The sequence below is a fragment of the Symphalangus syndactylus genome, chromosome 3 (assembly GCF_028878055.3).
Source record: "Symphalangus syndactylus isolate Jambi chromosome 3, NHGRI_mSymSyn1-v2.1_pri, whole genome shotgun sequence".
Lineage (NCBI taxonomy): Eukaryota > Metazoa > Chordata > Mammalia > Primates > Hylobatidae > Symphalangus > Symphalangus syndactylus.
Genome location: NC_072425.2, coordinates 85,349,111 through 85,373,352, shown reverse-complemented (window position 1 = coordinate 85,373,352; position 24,242 = coordinate 85,349,111). Strand labels below are relative to the sequence as shown.

Sequence of the window (24,242 nt, the reverse complement as noted above, 5' to 3'; positions counted from 1 at the left end):
TGCATTTCATGCTGAAAGAGTTGGCTACTATATACCTTCATTAAAGGCGTCCTTCTTAGTTTGTCACAGACGTCAATCTGGCATCCTTTGCGCAGCAAAAGAGTGACCACTTCTACACGGCCAAAGGCACAGGCCAAATGTAGAGCAGTCCTAGGAGAGCAAGAGGAGTTTTCAGGAAATGTAGTGCAGTATCTCAAAACCTACAATGGTTCATGTAATTGTAAACATTGAATGGCATGTTATTCCTCTGCCTTCAAAACAAATAATTTTCTTTTGAAGAAAGTACAATATTTATTAGCTCTTACTTCTCCCTACCTTAATGAAACAGCAGCCTATTTGGATAGAATGAGCTTGGTGTTTGGATTCAGTTCAACTAGGGTTTGAGTTCCACTTTGAACTCGGTCACATACCAGCTATTGCTTAGCCTTTCTGTGCCTGAATTTCCTCATTAATAAAGATGACAACAGCAGCTAGCTCACAGGACACCACTGTGATGCTTAAATGAGACTCTATGTAAAGCATTTAGAACCATTTCCAGAAAAAGCAACTACTCAATAATTGTTAGATTTTTGTTTGTTGAGACACAGTCTTGCTCTGTTGCCCAGGCTGGAGTGCAATGGTGTATTTAGGCCTCACTGCAGCCTGGAACCCGTAGGCTCAAGCAATCCTCCTGCCCAGCCTCCTGAGTAGCTGGGACCACAGGACTGCACCAGCATGATCAGCTAATTTTTAAAATTTCTTTGTAGAGTAGGAATGTCACTTTGTTGCCCAGGCTGGTCTCAAACTCCTAGCATCGTGGGAACTTCCCACCTCAGCTTTCCAAAGTTCTGGAATAACAGGTGTGAGCCATGCACCCAGCCAGATGTTATAATTATTACTATTACTACTACTTAACAAAAACATTTTAATTAAGTAAAGTGATACAATTATTGCTATTTTGCAGGATGATTTAAAGATTAGGTCACATTTTAGCATATCTGATATTGGAACGGTATTTATAATTCATAATTTTTTATAACTACAATTGGTAACATTTAAAAAATCATCTTATTAATATAGAAAATAGTAGGGTATCACACAATCCATGAGGCCTTACATTAAGTAGAATACTGTACACACAGCAGGTCTAGGGCAGTTCTAGCCATCTAATTGACACTTAAATACATTTTAATTCCTAAAAGTACCATGGGGAAAGAGCACTGAAATAACAACATATTTTTTAAACAAATTACTTCTTACTTTGATTTTTAAAAATGTGAAGCTGGCCGGGTGCAGTGGCTTATGCCTGTAATCCCAGCACTTTGGGAGGCCGAGGTGGGTGGATCTCTAGGTCAGGAGTTCAAGATCAGCCTGGCCAACATGGTGAAACCCCGTCTCTACTAAAACTACAAAAATTAGCTGGGCGTGGTGGCAGGCACCTGTAATCCCAGCTACTCAGGAGGCTGAGGCAGGATAATCGCTTGAACCTTGGCAGCAGAGGTTGCAGTGAGCTGAGATCACACCACTGCACTCCAGCCTAGGTGACAGAGTAAGACGCTGTCTCAAAAACAAAACAAAACAAAACAAAATAACAACAACAAAAAAAAAACCCCGTGAAGCTAAAGGAAACTCTTGATCGAGATGAACAGGTATGGCTCATTTTAGTCAACAGTTAGATTTACAGAATATATGCATATCAGACTTTCCAATGATTAATATTAGGATTTAAGACTGATAAGTTTTCAAAAGGGCAGTTAAAGGTTATCTTTTATTGTTTTCTACCTTCAGAAATGCTTTTGCTTGAAAGGTGGGAGGAAAAGCTTCAATAAGATTAAGTCCTACTATTCCCATTTTAAATCTCTCATCTTGCTGAGGCAGAACAGGTAAACATAAAGTTTTTAAGTATGGAAGGGTCCTAGGAGATAGTGTAAAATGTCTGCTACATAGCATATCCAGGTTATGTTTGATGAATAAATGGATTGATAGAATACAGTTGGGGAGCTCAATATTTTTAAATACAACTTCTATAAACCAATATTTTTGTCATAGTAATAATATTTGCTATTTGTTATTTTTATAAGACTACAACTATAATGAAATGATTAATCTATCATTGTTGCCTATATGTAATGAATCTATACATAAGAAAAACACATATACATAATGAAGTATATATATAAAATCTGCAAGCAGATAAAAAGATTCCCTTTTTACTTCTGAAGAAGCTAAAAGTTCAAACAAAATAACAACCCTCACAATAATAATGATAAAAAATAGTGAGAAATTATTTTTATCTGTACAAGATTCACATTTCTCTCTTCCCAAAATTTATTCCATTAATAATAAATTTTTACTAGAAATTTTTTAAATGCTCACTTCAGAAATCAAAGGTAAGAAAAAGGAACAAAAAACTTTAAAATACAAATGCTCAGAAGTTACAAATTTTATCCTATTTTGTACATAGTTTTGCCTAACACAAGACCATAGTATGTTTGTGTGTATGTGCAAGCAAATGATTTGTTTTTCCTCACTGGCTGTAACAAAACGCATCTTCACAGATCAGCATACTTCTCTACCTGTTGCCATCTTCAATGGCCACATATCTATTCTATGGGTTCTTGTTAACATAAATGCTGAGAAAAAAAGTGCATGTATCTCTATTTTTTGAAGGTATTTTAATACAATGGAATTGATGGGTAAAGGGCATATACATTTTTAAAATGTGGTAATTATCTCCAAATTATCCACTTGAAAAGTCATCAGCAACTTAAACTTCAAGCAGCAGTGTAAGTGCCACTGTTCTTTATTCTCACAAACACTGTGGATAGAAAACAGTCTCATTCCTCTTTTAACTTAAATTCTCTTATGAGAAACACTAAGGAATTTTTCCTATGTACATAAGTAACTTGTGGATCTGCAAAAAGTACTTTGCTCACTTTTAGAGTTATTTTCTTGTGGATTTGATTGGAAAGAATTCCCTGTAAAATAAAGATGTGCTTTTTATCTGTATATATATATAACTGCCATATATAACATTATATTAGTAATATGTACAATTTGTCATACATATAATCAGTAATATATATGTTATATATAATAAAGAATAAATTCCCTGTAGGATGAAGATACACTTTTCATCTGAATGCATATTTTTATATATAAGTAAAAATATATATAGTAAATATTTTTCAAGTGTGTTATCTTTCGTTAATTTTTTTCTGATACACAGGGGATTTTAATTTTAGTTTGCTAAATCAACCTTGAGAATGCCTGCTTGTGAGGTCATTCTTAGGAAGGCCTCTGTTAACGTAAAATGTACCTGCATAAATAAGTCTTTGTGTTTTCTTCTGGTACTTTTCTCATTTTGCATATGTAAAAATTTCAGTCTGAATTCCATCAGGAACTCATTTTTGTGACATAAAATTTCATTAGTTTTCTTCACATAGCAGGCATTTTATTAATAACTCATCCTTTCCTACTCATGTGAAATGTTGCCGTTATCAATCCCTGTGTATATATCTTACATATATTTCAGTGTTTTTGATTTCCTATTCTGTTCCATTTATTTATATGTGTTTTTAGCTGTTAGTAAATAATTAATTGTGGGAATTAATAGCACATTTTGATATCTAGAGGAGCAAGTCTTTTTTCACTCCATTATAAAAATATTTTAATGTCATCACAATGGTAAGATAGACAGCAAGTGTCATGCAAAAATGATAAAACCTTGATATTTTCATTCGGTTTATGTAAAACTGATAAACATATTAAGAGCTCACATTTTGAGAAAACTGAGTCTTCTCATCCAACGAACCCACCTCCCACTTCCAAGTGTCCCTCTAAGAAGCCCCAGTAAAGAACCTATCTACCTAAGTGGATTCGGATGTAAAACCGACACAGGGTTTAATCTGAGAACTCTTCGCCTACTGAAAATGGCTCATGGTATTTTTGACATGGGAATGAGTTCTCATTAGGCACCTCCCTATCGTGTATATGGCTCCATGTTTTAAACGTGGATATACTTAACTTTGTGAGTTAAATCACTCAAATTATCCACCAAGCGCTACAGGCGGGAAATCGCCAGGGATGGAAGGCAGTTGAGGCTCCATTTGGCTCCGCGGCTCTAGGGTCCCGGCGACCTCCAAGGCCCCCGCCTCAGGGACTGCGGGGAAACCGGGCCTGGGGGCGCCCCTCCCACCGCGGGCTGAACCCTCGCTACCTGTCCTTTCTGTCGCCGGCGTCCAAGTCCTGGAACCTGCGAGTCAGGCAGCGCTCCACCTCCGCGGCGTCGCCCTTGATGGCCGCCCTGTGGATCTTCCGCAGTTCCCAGTCCCCGATGTGGTACCCCGGACCCGTGTACTCTTGGTCCATGGAGCTCAGGAGCGCCTGGCCCAGGCGTCTCCCGAACCTGAAGAGCTTCCTCATGGTGGCGACTTCTCAGAGCCCACCACCCCGTCCCGAGCCGCCCTGGCTCCTCCTGGATTTTCCACTCCCACCCAGCTCCAAATCCGCGATCCCCCTCCCCACCCCGCGATCCACCCCCCAACCCCGCGATGTAGTCACAATTCGCGATCCGGCCCGGTCCACCACAGCCTTCAGCAGCGACACTCGCAGCCTCTGACGTCTCAGACCGAGTGAGCTCAACTAAGCCGTTACTCGCGCGCCGGCAGCTGGGCGCTCTGACTTCTCCGACCGCGTGAGACCAGCAAAGCGGTTAGGCGCGCGCCTGCAGCTCAGCGCCAGCCAGGACTCGGGAAGCCGCTCTCGAGCACGCCTGGCCAGCAGAGGGCGGCTGCAGCTCGGGCCCAGGCGCCCCTGGCTTGCGGGTTCTCCTGGGCTCCCGCGGGACGTCCCGGAACCGCACGCGCCCATTACTTCCCGCCTGAGGGCCGGCCTGGCCGTGACTCCCGCCCCTCTCCTCCTCCGAAGAGAGATCAGGGCCGCTCCAGGGGCCGTCCGCAGCCACCGGGGATGGGGCTGAGGGTCGCTTCCTGCCCCGGTGCAGCCGCCGCCGGGCAGACCGCCTGGCTTGGCCGCAGCCGCGGCGACATCTAGCCCCGGTTCTGCGAAGCAGGGCGCGCCAACCAGCTTGGGAGTTGCCCGGCGCCTGTAGCTGAGCGCCCAGGTGGTGGAGCACCGCCTGGGCGGCCTCTGGATCGCGAGTGCCCCTGGCCTGAGAGCCCGCCAGACCCTGCCCCCGCCCGGCTCCTCCTCTGCCAGATCTCGAGACCTCTAGCCAGGGGCCCTCTGTAGCCACCGGGGATGGGGCTGAGGGCCGGTTCCCGCCCCTGTGCAGCTGCTGCAGGGCAGACCGCCTGGCTTGGCCGCAGCCACAGGGACATCTGGCCCTGGTTGTGAGATGTGGGGAGTGCGGGCGGGCTCGGGAGTTGCCTGGAGGCTGCTGCCTGCACACAGAAGGCGGCTGCAGCTTGGGTGCCCAGGTGGGCTGTAGGTTCATGGCCTGGTCGGCCTCGGGATCTCCAGCGCGCCCAGCCTGAGGGCCCCCAGGCCGTGCCTCCCGCCCACTCCTCCATCTGAGGGAGATCGGGGCCTCCGGCATGGGCACTCGGCAGTCACCGCGTGTGGGTTTGAGCGGCGGGTTCTCAGTTCTCGCTCCTGTGCAGCCGCCGCCGTGCAGAATGCCTGGCTTGGCCGCAGCCACTGGGACACTTGGCCCTGGTTCTGCGATGCTGGGAGCGCGAGCGGGCTCGGGGGTTGCCAGGTAGCTGCTGCCCGCACACAGAGGGCGACTGCAGCTTGGGCGCCCAGGCGGCGGAGCATGGTCTGGTTGGCCTCTGGAATGCGTGCGCGCCAGGCCTGAGAGCCCCCCTGGTGGTGCCACCTGACCCGGTCTTCCTCTGCTGGAGCCTGGAGCAGCTGGAATGGCCACTCTGCAGTCACAGGGGATAGAGTTAAGTTTTCTTATCCCACGCATGCACACAAGAAGGTAACTATTCTGTGAGGAAATTAACATGTTAATTGACTTCATTTTGGTAATCATTTCAGAATGTGCATATAAACGCATCACATGTACAATTTTTATTTCTCTATTACACCTCAGTAAAGCTGAAATAATTAACAAGATTGAAAGGATAAACCCACAGTTCTATAGTAACAGTTGGACACTTCAATACCTCATTTTAATTAATGGATAGAAAAACCAGACAGAAGCTTCATGAGAAATACAAGATTTAAACAACAGTATAAGCCATTGAGAGGTAATATACATATACAGAACAGTCCATCCGACAACAGCAGAATATACATTCTTTTCAAGTGTATATGGAACTTTCTCTAGGATAGGCCATATCTTTATACACAAAATATGTCCTAATCATTTTTAAATTTTGAAGTCATACAAAATATAATTTACAACCACAATGGAAGAAACAACAGATAAATAAGTGAAAACTGGAAAATTCACCAAAATGTGGAAATTAAACAATACAGCCTTAAACTACCAGTGAGTGAAAAAATAAATCACAAGGAAAATTATAAAATATCTTGAGACAAATTAAAATAAAAACAAAACATACCAAAAACTTATTGAATGCAGTGAAAGTAGAGTTCAAAGGAAAATGTATGGATATAAACAACTACATTTAAGAAAAAAATCTCAAATCAATATCCTCACTCTATACCTAAAGGCAGTGGAAGAAAACAAAAAAAGACTAAATCCAAAGCTAGCAGAAGGAAAGAAATAATAAAGAGCATAATTAGAGCATAAATCAATAAAATAGAAGGTTGGAGAGCAGTAGAATAAATAAACATAGATTCTTTGAAAGATCAAGCTTTTCACTGTATTGACTGAGCAAAAGATGGAAGACTAATTATTAAAATAATAAATGAAAGCAGAGCCACTACTACCAACTTTACAGAAATACAAAAGGATACAGGAGTATACTTTGAACAACTGTCTAACAACAAATTAGGTGCCCTGGATGAAATGGACGAATTGCTAGAAAGACACAAACTACCAAAGTGGCTCAAGAAGAAAGAGAAAATCTGAATAGACCTATAACCTAAGAGATTGAATTAGTAATCAAAAGTGATTAACAAAGAAACATGTATGATCAAACAGTTGCATTAACTGGTGAGTCAACCTAACATTTAAAGAAGAATTAATACCATTTCTTCTCAAACTCTTCTGACAAAAAATATGAAGAAGGAATACTTGCTAATTCATTTTTTGATAACAGCATTATCCTTATACCAAAGCCAAGGAGAGCACAAAAAAGAGAACTACAGCACAATATCCCTTATGAATATATAAGCCAAAATCTCAGCAAAATACTAGCAATACTAGCAAAATACTAGCAGCAATACTGTATAATCAAAGGATTGTAAACTATCATCCTGTGAGATTTATCCCCAAAATGCAAGGGTGGCTCAACATATAAAAAATCAGTGTAATATACTGTAACAGTAAAATGAATAAGCACATGATCATTTCAATTGATCCAGAAAAAACATTGATGAAATACAACACCCTTCTATAATAAAAATACTCAATAAACTAGGCATAGAAGGGAACTTCTGCAACCTGACAATGGGATGTATAAAAAACCAACAGTTAATATCATGATCAATGATGAAACACTGAAAGCTGTTTTCCTAACATCTAGAACAAGACAAGGACGGTGCATTTGCCACTTGTATTCAACATAGCATTCGCAGTTCTAGCCAGAGCAATTAGGCAAGACAAAGAAATAAAAGGCATCTAAATTAGAAATAAAAAATAGAAGTAAAATTATATCTACACATGATCTTATGTGTATAAAGCTCCAAACAAAACACAAAATCGATTATAACTAATAAAAGAGGCAGGATGCAAAACAAACATATGCAAATGAGCTATATTTCTATATAGTTGTAAAGAACTAAGAAAACATTTTAAAGATTCCATTTATAATAGCATCAAAGAATAAGTTATTCAGGCATAAATCTAACCATGGTGGTAGACACAAAACTTTGCTGAAAAAAACTAAAGAGAGTGGAAATAACTGGAAAGACATTCTGTGTTCACGGGTTGTAAAACAATATTGTTAAGATGACAATACCATCTAAAGTAATCTACAGATTCAATGCAATACCATCAAAATCCCAAAGGCATTTTTGCAGAAACAAAGAAACTCATTCTAAAATTCATACAAAAATTCAAAGGATCTGACAGACAAAACAGTCTTGAAAAAGAATATTGGAAAACTCACATTTTTCAGTTTCACAACCTACTACAAATCTACAGTAATCAAGAGAGTGTGGTACTGGCATAAGACCAATAGACTTTTAGACCAATAGAGTAGAATAGATTTGAGATCCTACAAATTAGTCCTCACATATACGGTCAATGACTGTTCAACAAGGTGGCCAAGTCTAGTCAAGGGAGGAAAGAACAGTCACTTCAACAGCTGGATATCAGTGCACAAGAGAGAAGTTAGACCCCTACCTTGCAGTATATAAAAAAATTAATTCTAAATCAATAAAAGACTTAAATGTAAGGACTAAAAATATGTAACTCTTAGAAGAAATCACAAGGTAAACCTTTATGACCTTTGAGTTTTAAGTGTATTTTGAAATATGACAGAAAAGCACAGATAACAAAAGAAAATACACGTAAATTAGATTTAATCAAAATAAAAAACCTTTATGCATCAAAGGATACTATCAAGGGAGTGAAAAGACAACCCACAGTATGTGAGAAAATATGTATCTGATAAAATCAAAGTGTGTATCTGATAAAAGCTTAATATCCCACAACTCAGCAACAGAATTTCAACATCCCAATTAAAAAATAGGCAAAGGACTTGAATAGACATTTCTCCAAAGAAGATACACAAATGTCTAAGAAGGACAAGAAAAGATGCTAAACACCGTTATTCATTAATAAAATGCAAGACAAAACCAAAATGATATGCCACTTTGCATCCACTAGTAAGGCTTTCATAACAACGACACAGAAAATAAATGTTGCTAAGGAGATGGAGAAATTGGAGCCCTCAAGAACTGGCTGCTAGGAATAGAAAATGATGCACTTGCTGTGGAAAACAATTTGGTGGTTCCTCACAGAATCACACAGAGAACCTGCAATTCCACTCCTAGGTATTATTCATACACACAAAAATTGACAGCAGGGTCTGGAACAGATATTTTTACACCCAAGTTAATTGCAGCATTATTCGTTATAGCCAAAAGGCAGAGACAACCCGTGTCCATCAACAAATGAATGGATACACAAAATATGATACATAAATAATAGAATATTATTCAGCCATTAAAGAGGATGAAGTTCTGATACATGCAACATGGGTGAAACTTGGAAACATGATGCTGAGTGAAGTAAGCCAGACACGAAAGGACAGATGTTGTATGATTCCACTGATATGAAATATCTAGAATAGGCAAATTTGTGAAAATAGAATGAAGATTAGTGTTTCCCAGAGACTGGGGAGAGGAAGCAATGCTGAGTTATTGTTTAATGGGTACTTTATTTCTGTTTATGATAGAAATGAAGATGCTGGTTGTACAAAACTGGGAATGTACTTAATGCTACTGAATTATATACTTAAAGTTAAAATTTTAACACAATTAAAAAATTTTAATATAGATCTGAGAATTATTCCTATAACCATTTTGATTTAAAAGTTATTTGCTCAATTGCCAAATATTAAGGTTTTTCTGAATATATTTTTGTTATTGACTTAATTTAGTCCTATTTTGCTCAGAGTACAAACTGTCTATGATTTAAATCCTTTTAGGTTTATTGAGAATTGTTTTATGGTCCAGTATTTAATCCATCTTGATTAATGTTCCACATACTCTTGAAAAGTAGATCTGATGATCGTCACCTTTACTCTGTTGATGTGTGTTTCACACATTTTGAAATTTCACTAGGTTCACCCATTTTAGATTGTTAATTTTATGAACTGGTCTATTTTGATTATGACTTGATACCTTTATCTTTGGCAGTACTCCTGTTCTGAAGACCACTTTATCTAATATTAATATGGGCACACCAACTCTTTTAGGATTAGTTTTTGCATGGCACATTTACATCTATACTTTTGCCTAAATGTTGTGTCTGTATCTAAAATGTGGTTCTTGTGAGCAGCATAGTGTTGGGTCTTGTTTATTTATTTATTGTTTAATCTCATCTGAAAATCTAAACTTTGAAATTGAGATATCCAGTCCTTCTATATTTATGTATTAGAAACAGGGTCTGGCTCGGTCACACAGGCTGGGCTGCAGTGGCATGATCATAGCTCGTTGTAACCTTGAACTCCTAGGATCAAAGGATCCTCTCACCTCAGCCTCCTGAGTAACTAGGAATGCAGGGATATGGCACTGTGCCTGGCTAATTTTTTATTATTTAAATTTTTCTTTTTTTGCAGACACAGGATCTCACTATGTTGCCAGGGCTGGTCTCAGACTCCTGGTCTCAAGTCATCTTCCCACCTCAGCTCCCAGAGTGCTGGGGTTACAGGCGTGAGCTATGAAGGCTGGGCCCTTTTATATTTAATGTAATGGTTGAAATGACTAGATTTAAGTGTACCCTGTTGCTATTTGTTTTCTGTCTCTGTTTCTTTTTTTCTCGATTCTTTCTTTTGTGTGATTATTTTTTAGTCTTCTGTTTTCTCTCTTCTGCTGGCTTTTTAGCTATATCTGTTTGTTTCAATTTTTTAAATTGTTAGCTGAAAGATTACAATACGTAGGCCAGACATGGTGGCTCACACCTGTAATCCCAGCACTTTGGGAGGCCAAGGCCTGCAGATCACATGAGGCCCAAAGTTCAAGACCAGCCTGGCCAATATAGTGAAACCCTGTCTCTACTAAAAATACAAACCAATCCAGGCGTGGTGGCATGCTCGTGTAGTCCCAGCTACTTGGGAGGCTGAGGCATGAGAATCGCTTGAACCCAGGAGGTGGAGATTGCAGCGAGCCGAGATCACGCCACTGCACTCCAGCCTGGGTGACAGAGTGAGACTGTCTCAAAAAAAAAAAAAAAAAAAATTACAATATGTATCTTTATCACAGTCTACCTTGAATTTATATATATATATATATATATATATATATACACACATATATTTTTTTTTGAGACGGAGTCTCGCTCTGTTGCCCAGGCTGGAGTGCAGTGGCACAATCTTGGCTCACTGCAAGCTCCACCTCCCGGGTTTGCACCATTCTCCTGCCTCAGCCTCCTGCGTAGCTGGGACTATAGGCGCCTGCCACCACACCCGGCTAATTTTTTGTGTTTTTAGTAGAGACGGGGTTTCACTGTGTTAGCCAGGATGGTCTCGATCTCCTGACCTCGTGATCCACCCGTCTCGGCCTCCCAAAGTGCTGGGATCAGCAGCGTGAGCCACCACACCTGGCCTGAATTAATATTTTAACACTTTTATTAAAGATAAGAGCCTTAAAATGGTATAATTCCAATTACTCTCCTTTGTCCTTTATGTTAGTTTTGTCACCAATTTTTTTTTTCTGCATGTTTGTTGTGAGTTATCAGGAATTAGTGTTGGATTTTGCCAAAATTCTTTTATGTCTTTTTACATGATTCTATTGATTTTCTACTTTATTTTATTTCTATGATGTACTATGTTCATTGTGTTTTAGATAGTAAACCAAATTTGCATTACTAGTAGTATTAATTCCAGAGACATGTAGTGTATGATCGTTTTACATACTGTTGGGTGTAATTTGCTTCCAGGTTGTCACACGTTTGCAGGTAAACTTGTGAGAGATATTGTTTGGCACTTTCCTTTTCTTCTGATATCTCCATCCTGCTTTGGCATCCAGCTAATACTGGCTTTCTAAAATGTTTTGGCATATCTTCTTTTCTGTATTTGCTGGAAATGTTTGTGTATGACTGATATACTTTTTTCCTTAAATGTTAGATGGAATTCATGGGTTAAGGCATCTAGCACTACACTCTTCTTCAGGGGGAATATATTTGATTACTAATTCAATTTTTTTTTTACTTTATATACATCTATTAAGATTTTCTATTTGTTCTTTAGTCAATGTTGCTACTTAATGTCTTTGTCGGAATTTGCTTATTTCATTTATGTTGCTAACCTTGTTGACATTAGTTGTTCATCATAATACCTTAAATTCTTTTAAGATTTCTGTTGAATCTGTTGTGAGGTTCTATCTTTCATTCTTTTTTTTTTTTTCTCAGACAAAGTCTCGCTCTTGTCACCCAGGCTGGATCCAGCATCCTGCTACTGGATATGTAGATAAAAGAGAAGTATTATATCTTTGAGATATGGAATCAATTTAAGTGCTGCTCTAAGCATACAAGTGCAGGTATCTTTTTTATATAGTATTTCTCCTTTATGTATATATCCAGTAGCAGGATTGCTGTATTCCATATCTTTACAATAGCAAAGATATGAAATCAATCTAAGTGTCCATCAATAGATGATTGGCTAAAGAAAATGTGGTATGCATACAGTGGAATACTATTCAGCCATAAAAACAATAAAATCCACAATATTCTCATGTAACAAATCTGCACATGTATCCCTGTGTCTAAAATAAACTTCAAAATTTAAAAAAGAATGAAATTATGTCTTTTGCAGCAACATGGATGGAAACGAAGTTCATTATCTTAAGTAAAATAACAGAAACAGAAGGTCAAATACTGCATGTTCTCACTTATAAATAGGAGCTAAATAACACATATTCATGGACACAGAGAGTGGAATAATAGTCACTGGAGACTCAGAAGGGTGTGTGAGTGAGAGGGGTGAGGGTCGAGAAATTTTGTAGTGGGTATAATGTGCACCCTTCAGCGAATGTTTACACTACGAGTCCAGACTTCATCACTACCCAGTATGTCCATGTAACAAAACTACACTTGTACCCCTTAAATTTGTACAAATACAAATTAAAACATGCATGAGAGAGGACCTTAATTTTTCTTTTCTCTTTCTCTCTTTCTTCTTTTTGACAGAGTTTTGCTCTTGTCACCCAGGCTGGAGTGCAGTGGTGTGATCTCGGCTCACTTACAACCTCTGCCTCCCGGATTCAAGCAATTCTCCTGCCTCAGCCTCGAGAGTAGCTGGGATTCCAGGCCTGTGCCACCACTAGTAGAGACGGGCTTTTAACATGTTGGCCAGGCTGGTCTTGAACTCCTGACCTCAGATGATCTGCCTGCCTTGGCCTCCCAAAGTGCTGGGATTACAGGCATGAGCCACCGCGCCTGGCCAAAATCAGTTATCAATTAATTTTCAAACATGTAACTAGCAGGGGTTCAAGTAATGGGCGGACCATTATTGCATGCTTTGAAATTTGAGGGTCTCATTCTGCTGATTAATCTCTAGGGAACAAAAAACAAAACAAAAAGCAGAACAAACCAAAAAAGTCTACAATGCCTATCAGGGAATGCTTAAGGTTTGTACCAGTGTTTTTTTGTTTACAGTGTGCTTGACACAGAATTTTGTTTTACTTGATGGGCAGGCTGTTGTCTAATTGCCTAGTTGTGACCAATTTTTCCCTAGATGCATAAATTTTTTTCTGAGACTGGCAGACCACTAGGGGTCACCTTGCCAGCCTGTGTACCGGTTAATTAATCCTTACCCAAGAGACTTTTTCTTCCAAGACTGTCCTAATAGTTTTTTTAATTTTTTTTTTTAGACAGAATCTTGCTCTGTCGCTCAGGCTGGAGTGCAATGGCACAATCTCGGCTTACTGCAACCTCTACCTCCCAGATTCAAGCAATTCTCCTGCCTCAGCCTCCTGAGGAGCTGGGACTACAGGTGTGCCCACCATGCCCAACTAATTTTTGTAGTTTTTCTAGAGAAGGGGTTTTGCCATGTTGGCCAGACTGGTCTGGAACTCCTGACCTCAGGTGTTCCACCTGCCTCGGCCTTCCAAAGTGCTGTAACTGCAGGCATGAGCCACCACACCTGGCCCCTAATGGCTTTGAAAGGGTTGACTCACGCCCACCTTTATAGAAAGTAGATTTTGCTCTCAAGAAACATTTAGGGCCAGGCGCAGTGGCTCATGCATGTAATTTGGGAGGCTGAGGCAGTAGGATCCACTAAGGCTGGGAGATCAGGACTGGTCTGGGCTATATAGTGAGACCCTGTCTCTACAAAATACAAAAAATAAAAAAAAATATCCAGGTGTGCTGGCATGTGCCTGTAGTCCCAGCTGCTGGGGAGGCTGTGGCAAGAGGATCACTTGAGCCCAGGAGGCCGAGGCTACAGTGAACTATGATTGCACCGCTGCACTCTTGCTGGGGTGACAGGGCAAGACCCTGTCTAAAAATATGTATATATTTTACACTAGTTCCTTATTTATTTTTCAAATGTGATTTTCTGCAGAATCCTAGCAATGTCTTTTTTTAAATCTATGATCATGAAAACATAACATTCTCATTGATTCTCTTAACATAATTAATTGTATTAATGGATTTCCAAGTGTTGACTCTCACTTGCATTTCTGTCACAAAAGATAGTGGATTATGATGTAATGTTTCAATGTGCTGACACAATGGCTTCTAATATTTAAAAAGTTTACATTTATATTCACATGTCCTATACTTTTGTAATACATGGCTCAAACCAGGGTAAGATCTCATATCACCTTTATGCACCCTTCCTGAAAACTATTGGGAAGATTGACTAAGACTTGAATAGTTTAGGTAGCATCAGGTTATCAGTTAGTTTACTAGTAGAATTTCTCTCTGGATCATATGAACTTGGTGCTTCTGTGTATATGAGGGACTCTGATAAATGTCTCTGTTTCTTTTATAAATATTGTATAATTTAGAATCTCTATCTCTCTAGGGGTAAATGTTAATAAAATATATATTTATAGAATATATAACATCTACATTTGATTGTTTATTTACATGGGAACGCCCAACATTGTTCCCATTTATTTTTCATATCAGTATTTGACTTCAAGTTGCTGTTTGCACTGTAATCTGTTCACATACCCTTCTCAAGTTCCTCGCATGATCCCATTTCTCTGTTCACAGTGAAATAATAGTTTGGCTCAGGAATCTGAGGATTAACAGAAAATTGGGTTTTCTGTAGGGGACCATCTCAGGAAAGCACAGACTCTAGTAAGACTCGTGTGCTCCGCTGCTAGCCCCTCAGTCTAAACTCACACCTTCCTTCTCCCTCCCTAGGAGCCTCTTCCTGTTGCCTCCAGGGATTATGGAAAGCAAGAGCCTCTGCCAAACACTCTCATCTTGCTAGAGATGCCCACTAGAATGTGGGGAAAAGAAAGCGAGATCAGACTGTTACTTTGTCTATGTAGAAAGAAGTAGACATGAGACTCCATTTTGTTCTGTACTAAGAAAAATTCTTCAGCCTTGAGATGCTGTTAATCTGTAACCCTAGCCCCAACCCCGTGCTCGCAGAGACACGTGCTGTGTTGACTCAAGGTTTAATGAATTTAGGGTTATGCAGGATGTGCTTTGTTAAACAAGTGCTTGAAGGCAGTATGCTTGTTAAAAGTCATCACCACTCTCTAATCTCAAGTACCCGGGGACACAATACACTGTGGAAGGCCGAAGGCCACAGGGACCTCTGCCTAGGAAAGCCAGGTATTGTCCAAGGTTTCTCCCCATGTGATAGCCTGAGAGGGAAGGGAAAGACCTGACCATCCCCCAGCCCCACACCTGTAAAGGGTCTGTGCTGAGGAGGATTAGTGAAAGAGGAAGGCCTCTCTGCAGTTGAGATAAGAGGAAAGCATCTGTCTCCTGCTTGTCCCTGGGCAATGGAATGTCTCTGTGTAAAACCCGATTGTATGTTCCACCTACTGAGATAGGAGAAAACCACCTTAGGGCTGGAGATGAGACATGCTGGCAGCAATACTGCTCTTTAATGCACTGAGATGTTTGTGTATGTACACATCAAAGCACAGTAGCTTTTCTTAACCTTGTTTATGACACAGAGACCTTTGTTCATATGTTTTCCTGCTGACTCTCTCCCCACTATTACCCTATTGTCCTGCCACATCCCCCCTCTCCGAGATGGTAGAGGTAATGATCAATAAATACTGAGGGAACTCAGAGACTGGTGCCAGCGCGGGTCCTCTGTATGCTGAGCACCGGTCCCCTGGGCCCACTTTCCTTTCTCTATACTTTGTCTCTGTGTCTCTTTCTTTTCTCAGTCTCTCATTCCACCTGACGAGAAACACCCACAGGTGTGGAGGGGCTGGCCCCCTTCATAGAAAATTGTATCTGTTTTTGGTAATTGGTAACTGGGACAAAGTTTCTTGAAATATCTTTAGCTCCCCAAATGTGCACTGTCATTGTTGCTGCAGGTGAAATGCTTATTGCAGTGCTGCGAAAAGGTGAGGTCACAGGACGCAAACCCGTATCTGAGACCTGGATGCCTCCCTCCACGCACTCACCCACTGGCTGTCCTGAGCATCACCCTGCACCTATTGTCCCAGCAACAAGGGAAAAATCATGTGAGTATTTTCTATTTCAGTCTAGAAGGCATAGCCTGCAAGGGAAGGAAGTGTGCTGGGAGATGGAGCAGGGGCTTTTGTCTGGAAAACAGGATTCTGGGCTAGAAACTAAGTCAGTGCCAATGCAGTGCAGGGAACGGGAAATCATCACTGGGTCGTGGGCTGTACTCGTGGAGAAGGAATGGAGGTCAAGACCATAAGCCAGCCCCTAACTGCTTCTCATTTAATGTAATCCTCACTGTTCATTGTTGTTGGTTTGAATAAAGTCATGAAATCTTTTTTTTTTTTTTCAGGGTCTCATTCTATTCAGGGTCTCATTCATTTCAGGGTCTCATTCTATTGCTCAAGCTGGAGTGAAGTGGTGCAATTGTGGCTCACTGCAGCCTCGAATACCTCAGCTCAAATGATCTTCCCACCTCAGCCTCCTGAGTAGCTGGGACCACAGGCATGTGCCACCATACTCAGCAAACTGAAAAAAAATTTTTGTAGAGACAAGCTCTCCCTATGTTGCTCAGACTGGTCTCCTGGCCTCAAGCAATCCTCTTGCTTCAGCCTCCCAAAGTGTTGGGATTATAGGCATGAGCCATCACACCCAGCCTATTTTTAAGTTCTGTAATATAACTTGGAAATTAATTTGCCAGCTGCCCTGTCTTATCTGCATGAACATTTCTAAGATTTGTAGAGGTGTTTCTATGACACCTCCATGCCTGTGATCATGTATAAGATGTAGCTGATTGAATTACCTTATTCCGTTCAGAAATAGTAAATATAGTGTTTTCACCAACTCTGTGCATAGAATATACCAAATGGAGACCATAAGTGGGTCATGACAGAAAAAATCTATTGTCTCTTTATTATGGTGAGACTCTTTTCCCTCATGAAATCAGCAAAGAAAAGTAACTGAATTTAGCTTTTTGTGTTAGAAAAAACCATTATGCTCCTCAGCAGTTTTCAGAATTGCATTATTTTTGATCTTTCCTCTTGTTTAAAAATGTTTTCATGTCATCCCCAGGCTCAGTGCTCATCTTGGTACCATTTTGGGTCAATGTATAATCATTACCTTCAGTTTTTCTTGTGCATAATGAACTTGAGTTTTCATATAGTGAACTCTTCTGACACTGATATACTATATTTGATATTTTCACATTCACCAGTCCTCATTTTCTTTCTACACTCATGGTAATTTAGTTTCTCCTCTGCAATGTTTTCCCTCCTACTCGTTTTCCTGCTCCCTTGCTTAGCACACGGTCATTCCATTATGCCCTCCTTCTTGGTTAAGATGGAAAAGAACCTCCTCTTTTAATTCCGTTTGTGCATTTAAGAAATTCCATTTGGTTGTATATAATTATTCTTCTAAGATTATGCTAAGATCAGCCTATCTATATTTTTCTTGGATCTCTGATCACTATAGATGATATTTGCCTATAAAACAAGCATTGGCGTATTCAATCACAATCGAAAAGAAAAAACTCAAAACGATTCTTTTAAAAACTCACAAGAGGTCCAAAAATTTTTTTAAATACATGGATTGTCTTAAAAATTATTTCTCTCTGTTGCTACGACAGCATAGTGGTCAAGTCCATTGTCAGCTTCTGACACTGCCTCTTACAAGAAGGTGACTTTGGAAATGTCATTCAGCCTTCCTGTACCCGAGATCGCCTCACCTGTCAAATGCGAACAATAAAGCACTTCAAAGAATTCTTGTAAAAGTTCTATGTAAAACACTATTGTAGTACTCTTATGCTAGGAATATATATCTATACACACATATATTTTTATAGTGAAACTCTCAGGAAGAGGAAAATGAAGTTTAATAGGAAATTAATGGCTTGAAAACAATGGTAAGTGGAAAAGAGTGGCTTTCAGTTGCCATGGTACAACAGGTGTCTTGTTTCCACGCCGGATCCTCTCACTCTGAATAGGATGATCAGTCATTGAAAAAAGACAAATGGCCTCCAGGGATGTGGCAATAGGAATGATCTTCTTATCTCAGACCACAGTAGGATTCCTGGGCAATTGCTTTCTTCTTCACCATTATAGTTATTTATTTCACCAGATGCACACTAAGGTCCACAGATCTGATTCTGCAGCAACTGACTGTAGCCAACTCCTTGGTCATTCTCTCTAAAAAATGCTCCATATCCTTGTCAATGCTTGGTATTGGAAATCCTTTTAATTTAAGTCATTCTGGTGGTAGTTTTGGTATCTCATTATAATTTCAATGTCCATGATACAGCTATTTTTTTTTTTTTGAGACAGAGTCTGACTCTGTTGCGCAGGCTGGAGTGCAGTGGTGCCATCTCTCGCTCACTGCAACCTCTACTTCCCAGGTTCAAGTGATTCCTGTGCCTCAGCCTCCTTAGTAGCTGGGATTATAGGTGCGCACCACCAAGCCCAGGTAATTTTTGTATTTTTAGTAGAGATGGGGTTTTGTCTTGTTGCCCAGGCTGGTCTCCAACTCCTGGCCTCAAGGGATCCACCCACCTCGACCTCCCAAAGTGTTGGGATTACAGGCATGAGCCACTGCGCCCAGCCATAACATAGCCATTAATATAGAACTTTTCATGTGGGCCTATAGGTCAATCTAGGAATTTGCCCTTTCAGAGGCTATTCATATTTATATGCATATTGGTGCATGGCAGGGGTTGGTGTATACACCTTGGTGTATGGCTGAGCCATAACTGGAACATACCTGAGAATAACCCTATTCTAAGTGTGTTTGGAGTCCCAGGCTAAGGAATCCAGGAGTAGCCAACACTGAGATTCACTACTTATCTATGAAGGACAGCCATACCCCTGCCCCATCCCTTGGAACACAGGCTGTACAGGTGATCAAGACCCTTTGTTTTGGGTTAAATGGAGATTGCTAGAAGGAGGGTTCTAAGTGAAAATGCTATATGCTATATGGACTACATGCTTTTTTTTTTTTTTTATACAAACGGTAGCATTTCTCCAGGCCAGCCCACCACCACTGGACCACCCCTGTATGTAACTCCTGAATAAACCTTATGTTTCCTTCACTGGTTTTGCCTTTCCTATAGTGCCATCCCAATCAGAATCGATGGGGATCCGGAAGGACAACTGGCCATTTAGATAACATTTGAATATTAACCAGTGTAATTGGTTACATTGTAACAATATTATTAAAATATTATTTTAAAATTATTATTATATAACAGTAACATATTATTATTAAAAATACATATGAACATTTCAATAAAGGCAGAAAAAGCACTTGATATTGAATGCTTTCCTCTTGATTTTACAACCAAGACAAGGAAGTCCATTATCACTATTTCTATTCAATAGTGGACATACTAGTCAGCAACAAAACTAAAAGGTATAAAGATTACAGGAAAGTTAAACCATCTCTATTCACAGATTGCAAGATTGTAATCACATAAATTCCAAAAGACTCTCCAGTCTTTTGGACTCCCTTACAAATAATAAGGGAACTTAGCAAGATGCTTGAATATAACATCAGTATGTAAAAATCAATAGCATTTCTATATTCTTACAACAAACAAGAACATAAAAAAATAAAATGCTATTTAACATCGCATTTAAAACACTGCTCAAGAATAAATCTAATGAAAGATATGTTTGATCTCTATACTGCAATCGATCCAAGCACAACTTGGATCCAAACATTAAGATATAAATATGTGTACAATCTACAAAATATTGCCAGGAGAAATTAGAAGCCACTTAAATAAATGGTGGGAAAGAATGATATTAATGGATTGAAGGACTTAGTATTGTTAATATACTAGTTTTCCCCAAACAGATCTACAGATCCAGCGCAAGCCCAGTACAAATCCCAGCAGTTTTGTTTTGTTTTTAAACTGGCAAGCTAATTCCAAAATTCACCTAGAAATACAACGGCCTTAGAATAAGCCAAAGCAATCTTGGGAGAATAAAGTCACAGGACTTCAAGACTTATTATAAAGCTACATGAATTAACACAGTCTGGTAGTGGTATAAAGTTAGAAAAAGACCACTCCCTCCAGCTCCCCATTCTGCCCCATCCCTGGAAGGCGCTGGCAGCTTTCCCCATCCGATCTGCATGGGTCAAAGCGCGCTGACGGAGGGCCTGACCGACTGGGGTGGGAAACACAGCGGCCCTGAGATCACTTTAGGCCACCTTCTGCCCCTCAGTGCTTTCGGATAGAAAAGGTTTTCCTTCTTGGTCTAGGAAGCCCACTAAGAAGAAAGCCTGGGCTGTGGAGTTATGAGGAAGGGAATGAATAGTACGCGGGCGCCAGGCGCGTCTCCCCAGGAACCAGAAGGCCTTTAGCACTATTAGTTCAGAACGACTTCCTGCGAGTCCCAGCCCTTTTCCATTCCCAGCGCAACGATCGCCGGAATCCGGGCGCCATCCAGGCCCCTCTGTTCCCTGAAAAGACCACGCAGCCGCCAGCGACATCACGGAGACAAAAGGGCTTGGCTACCTGTGGTAGCCATGATAAAACCTAGGGAAAACGGAGCTCGAAGTAGCTTATGTTATTTATTTATTTATTTATTTGAGAAGGAGTCTTGGTCTGTCGCCCAGGCTGTGGTGCAGTGGCGCGGTCTCTGCTCACTGCAACCTCTGCCTCCCAGGTTCAGCGATTCTCTTGCTTCCGCCTCCCGAGTAGCTGGGATTACAGGCGCCCACCATCACGCCCGGCTAATTTTTGTATTTTTCGTAGACGGGGTTTCAGCATCTTGGCTAGGCTGGTCTTGAACTCCTGACTTCGTGATCTACCCGTCTCGGACTCCCAAAGTGCTGGGATTACAGGCACGAGCCACAGCGCCCGGCCTGGAGCTTGTGTTACTAAAGGACATGCAAACGCCCTTAACTGCTAAGCTCCTGAGGGGTAACAGTATGCTACAAAAGTGCTTCTGAGCTACTACTCCTGGAGGCTTGGTCGGAGTGACCGCTTGGTCCGAGTGACCGCGGCGGTGGGCGCGGTGGAAGACAAGGAGAGAACGTGTTGGCCCGGGCCTCCGTACCCATGGCTGCGAGGGGCGTGGACTGGGAGTGCGGGTCCTGGGCCAGGGTGCGGGCTGGGAAGACTCGGTCCTCCACTGCCCCAGCAGGCCACGCGCCCGCGCGTAGCCTCCCGTCCCGCTAGCAGCACGCTGCGTGGCTGCTCGTTGGCTACTTACGACGGAAGCGCGGTTGGGGTTTCTGCAGAAGTTTCCCCCTTGGGCGGTGGCGGAGCTGATAAGCGCGCTAGTAGCAGCTCTGGCGGAAGCAACAGTGACTACGAGGGATGGCGGCGGCTGCAACAGGACCTGCAGCATCCCAGAGGTGCGTGTTTTTCCTTCCCTTTGCTATTTATTTTATTCCCCTTTCCTTGGCTAGTGGGTCCTGCTGAAGTCGTTGTTTTCCTGGCAGGTTTTTTCCAGAGCTTCTCAGATGCTCTAATCCACGGCGGCGTTAGAGGTGAGAGAACCTTTTCTGCTTCCTCCACCCCTGGCTGACGCGCCTCCTCCCAGCAGCACCTGATTGGGACCCAGGGTCCTGTGGATGCTGCGTCTCCGCCCCAATATTGAGATTCTCAGTCTCCTTGCGTTACCTCAGACTCCTGTCTTGCCCTTTCCACTTCCAGACTCTTGCATTCCTGCAGCTTCTGAGAAAAACCTCCTCCATTTCTTGGGAGCATGGTTGACAACTGTAGTTGGGCAGAAAGGATTTTGTTTTTTTTTTTAATGGCAGTTATGACTAGAAGAGAAAAGCGGACTCTGGGTTCGATGAAAATTATTTTTTTCGTTTGACAATCATTGTTGCCATTCTTACGTAAAAGTGCCGATATGAAATCAGTCTACTGGAACAAAAACCTTTTCCCTCACGTCCCTGAAACTTTGCACATGTCTTGTCATAGTTCATTATTCACTCATTTGTTTATTCATCAAAAAATGTTTTAGGAGTTGCTGTGTGCAAAGGTGCTGATTGCTATGGGTTAGTCTTAGTTATACACTTAGCTAACCTAAAAATCACTTCTTGTAGGTGTGCGCTGAAGACAAACCATAAAGCTGTAAAGGAATGTAAAAGAGCAAGAGTTAAATAATAAGAGTTAAAGAAGAGCCTAAACTAAAGATAAATGATGCTGTGGATTACAGAATTTAACCAGGAGGTTTTTGTTTTTATTTTATTTTATTTTTTTTGCTTTACAGCACAGATAAAAGGAAACCCTGTTTTGTTGTTATTATCTAACATAAGTAACATTAACAATTTGAGGCAAGACAGCGTCTTTTCTAGCTATGGCTTTTATAAGAAATGTGCCATGGGGTGCTGGAGCCTCTGTTAAGGGATATTTGAGCAGAGACCTGAAGGAGCAAGAGAATTCACTTAGAAGTTCTGGGGAAAGAGCATTCCAGGCAGGACCAAGAGCCAGTGCAGAGATCCTGAAGTAGGCATGAAGTTGGCCTGTGTATGGAGCAGCAAAAAGGCCCTTTTTATTAGAGGGCCCATTTGATTAGGAGATAAGGTTGGACAGGAAACTAGGAGCCAGGTCCTGTATGGCCTTTTAGGGCCCAGGTATGTTTTTTGAATCTAAATATATAGACCTTTAGATACCAGCAATAAGGCTTCTGGGATCAGTTTTGGGATAATGTTACAGGAAGCAGTGAAAATTTTTCTCTGTAATTCCTTATATTAGATAGCTATTACTTTGAATTTACATTTCTTAATTGTCATGTTAGGGCTAGTGCATCCTTTGGAAATCCAGTTTATATAAAAGTTGCTTTTAGGCTGGGCGCGGTGGCTCATGTCTGTAATCCCAGCACTTTGGGAGGCCAAGGAGGGCGGATCCCTTGAGGTTAGGAGTTCGAGACCAACCTGGCCAACATGGTGAAACCCTGTTTGTACTAAAAATACAAAACAAACATTAGGCGGGTGTGGTGGTGTGGATCTGTTGTCCCAGCTACTTGGGAGGCTGAGGCAGGAGAATCGCTTTAACCTGGGAAGCGGAGTTTGCAGTGAGCTGAGATCGTGCCACTGCACTCCAGCCTGGGTGACAGAGTGAGACTCTGTCTCAAAAAAAAAAAAAGTTGCTTTTAAAGAATATTAATATAATAAACTTCATTGTCACTTTCTATCTTATTTTACTTATTAATTTTTTTTTTCGAGACAGAGTTTCACTCTGTCACTCAGGCTGGGGTGCAATGGCATGATCTCGGCTCACTGCAACCTCTGCCTCCCAGGTTCAAGCGATTCTCCTGCCTCAGCCTCCCAAGTTGCTGGGATTACAGGTGCACACTACCACAACTGGCTAATTTTTGTACTTTTTAGTAGAGATGGAGTTTTGCCATGTTGGCCAGGCTGGTCTCAAACTCCTGATCTAAGATCTGCCTACCTCGGCCTACCCAAAGTGCTGGGTTTACAGGTGTGACCGTGCCCGGCCTTAAATTTTTTATTGAGGCATATATGATATGTAAATAACATAAATTTTAAGTCTACAGTTTGATGAGTTTTTACATATGTGTACACCACCCAGATCAAGATACAGAGCATTTCCATTCATAAGGTTCCTTCATGCTCCTTCCCAGTCAGCAGTTCTTCTTACTGTCCTGACTCCCGTTTTGACCTCCATCACCATCTGTTCGTTTTGCTTGTTCTCGACTCATAAACAGAATCATACAGTAGGTGCTTTGTTCAATGTAGGCAGTCTGTTTTTGCTTTAATCATTCCATGAGTATACATGCATATTGTGTGAAGCGGTAGTTCTTTTGCATTGCTGTGTAGTATTCCATTGTATAATTGTATAAATATATGTTGTATAAATGTAAGTATAGCACAATTTATTCTAACTGGACATCTGGTTTATTTCTAGTTGTTAGCT

General features: G+C 41.2%; 3 protein-coding genes and 1 long non-coding RNA gene across 4 annotated transcripts in view; 2 read left to right on the top strand and 2 right to left on the bottom strand.

Annotated features, from left to right (window-relative positions):
* Positions 1-4,703, bottom strand: part of LOC129479383 (ankyrin repeat domain-containing protein 18B-like) — a 57,186-nt gene extending 52,483 nt beyond the window's left edge. Inside the window, 2 exon segments of the mRNA XM_055272400.2 lie at positions 36-150; positions 4,199-4,703. Of these exon segments, the coding sequence (XP_055128375.1) occupies positions 36-150; positions 4,199-4,404 (321 nt within the window). The 5' untranslated portion in view covers positions 4,405-4,703.
* Positions 4,694-5,914, bottom strand: LOC129478536 (collagen alpha-1(I) chain-like). Its single transcript, XM_055270078.2, has one exon. The coding sequence runs from the start codon at positions 5,912-5,914 to the stop codon at positions 4,694-4,696; it is 1,221 nt and encodes a 406-aa protein (XP_055126053.2).
* Positions 5,915-12,190: 6,276 nt separating this feature from the next.
* LOC129479387 (uncharacterized) lies at positions 12,191-19,390 on the top strand. The gene is made up of 4 exons (XR_008656668.1): positions 12,191-12,285; positions 16,264-16,413; positions 18,744-18,811; positions 19,359-19,390. It is a non-coding gene; the product is annotated as an uncharacterized lncRNA (long non-coding RNA).
* Positions 19,391-21,164: 1,774 nt separating this feature from the next.
* The window catches only part of LOC129479385 (protein SGT1 homolog), a 43,158-nt gene continuing 40,080 nt past the window's right edge, over positions 21,165-24,242 (top strand). The window contains exon 1 of the transcript XR_010120250.1: positions 21,165-21,709. The gene's annotated coding sequence lies outside the window, so the exon portion shown is untranslated. The remainder of the gene's footprint in view (positions 21,710-24,242) is intronic.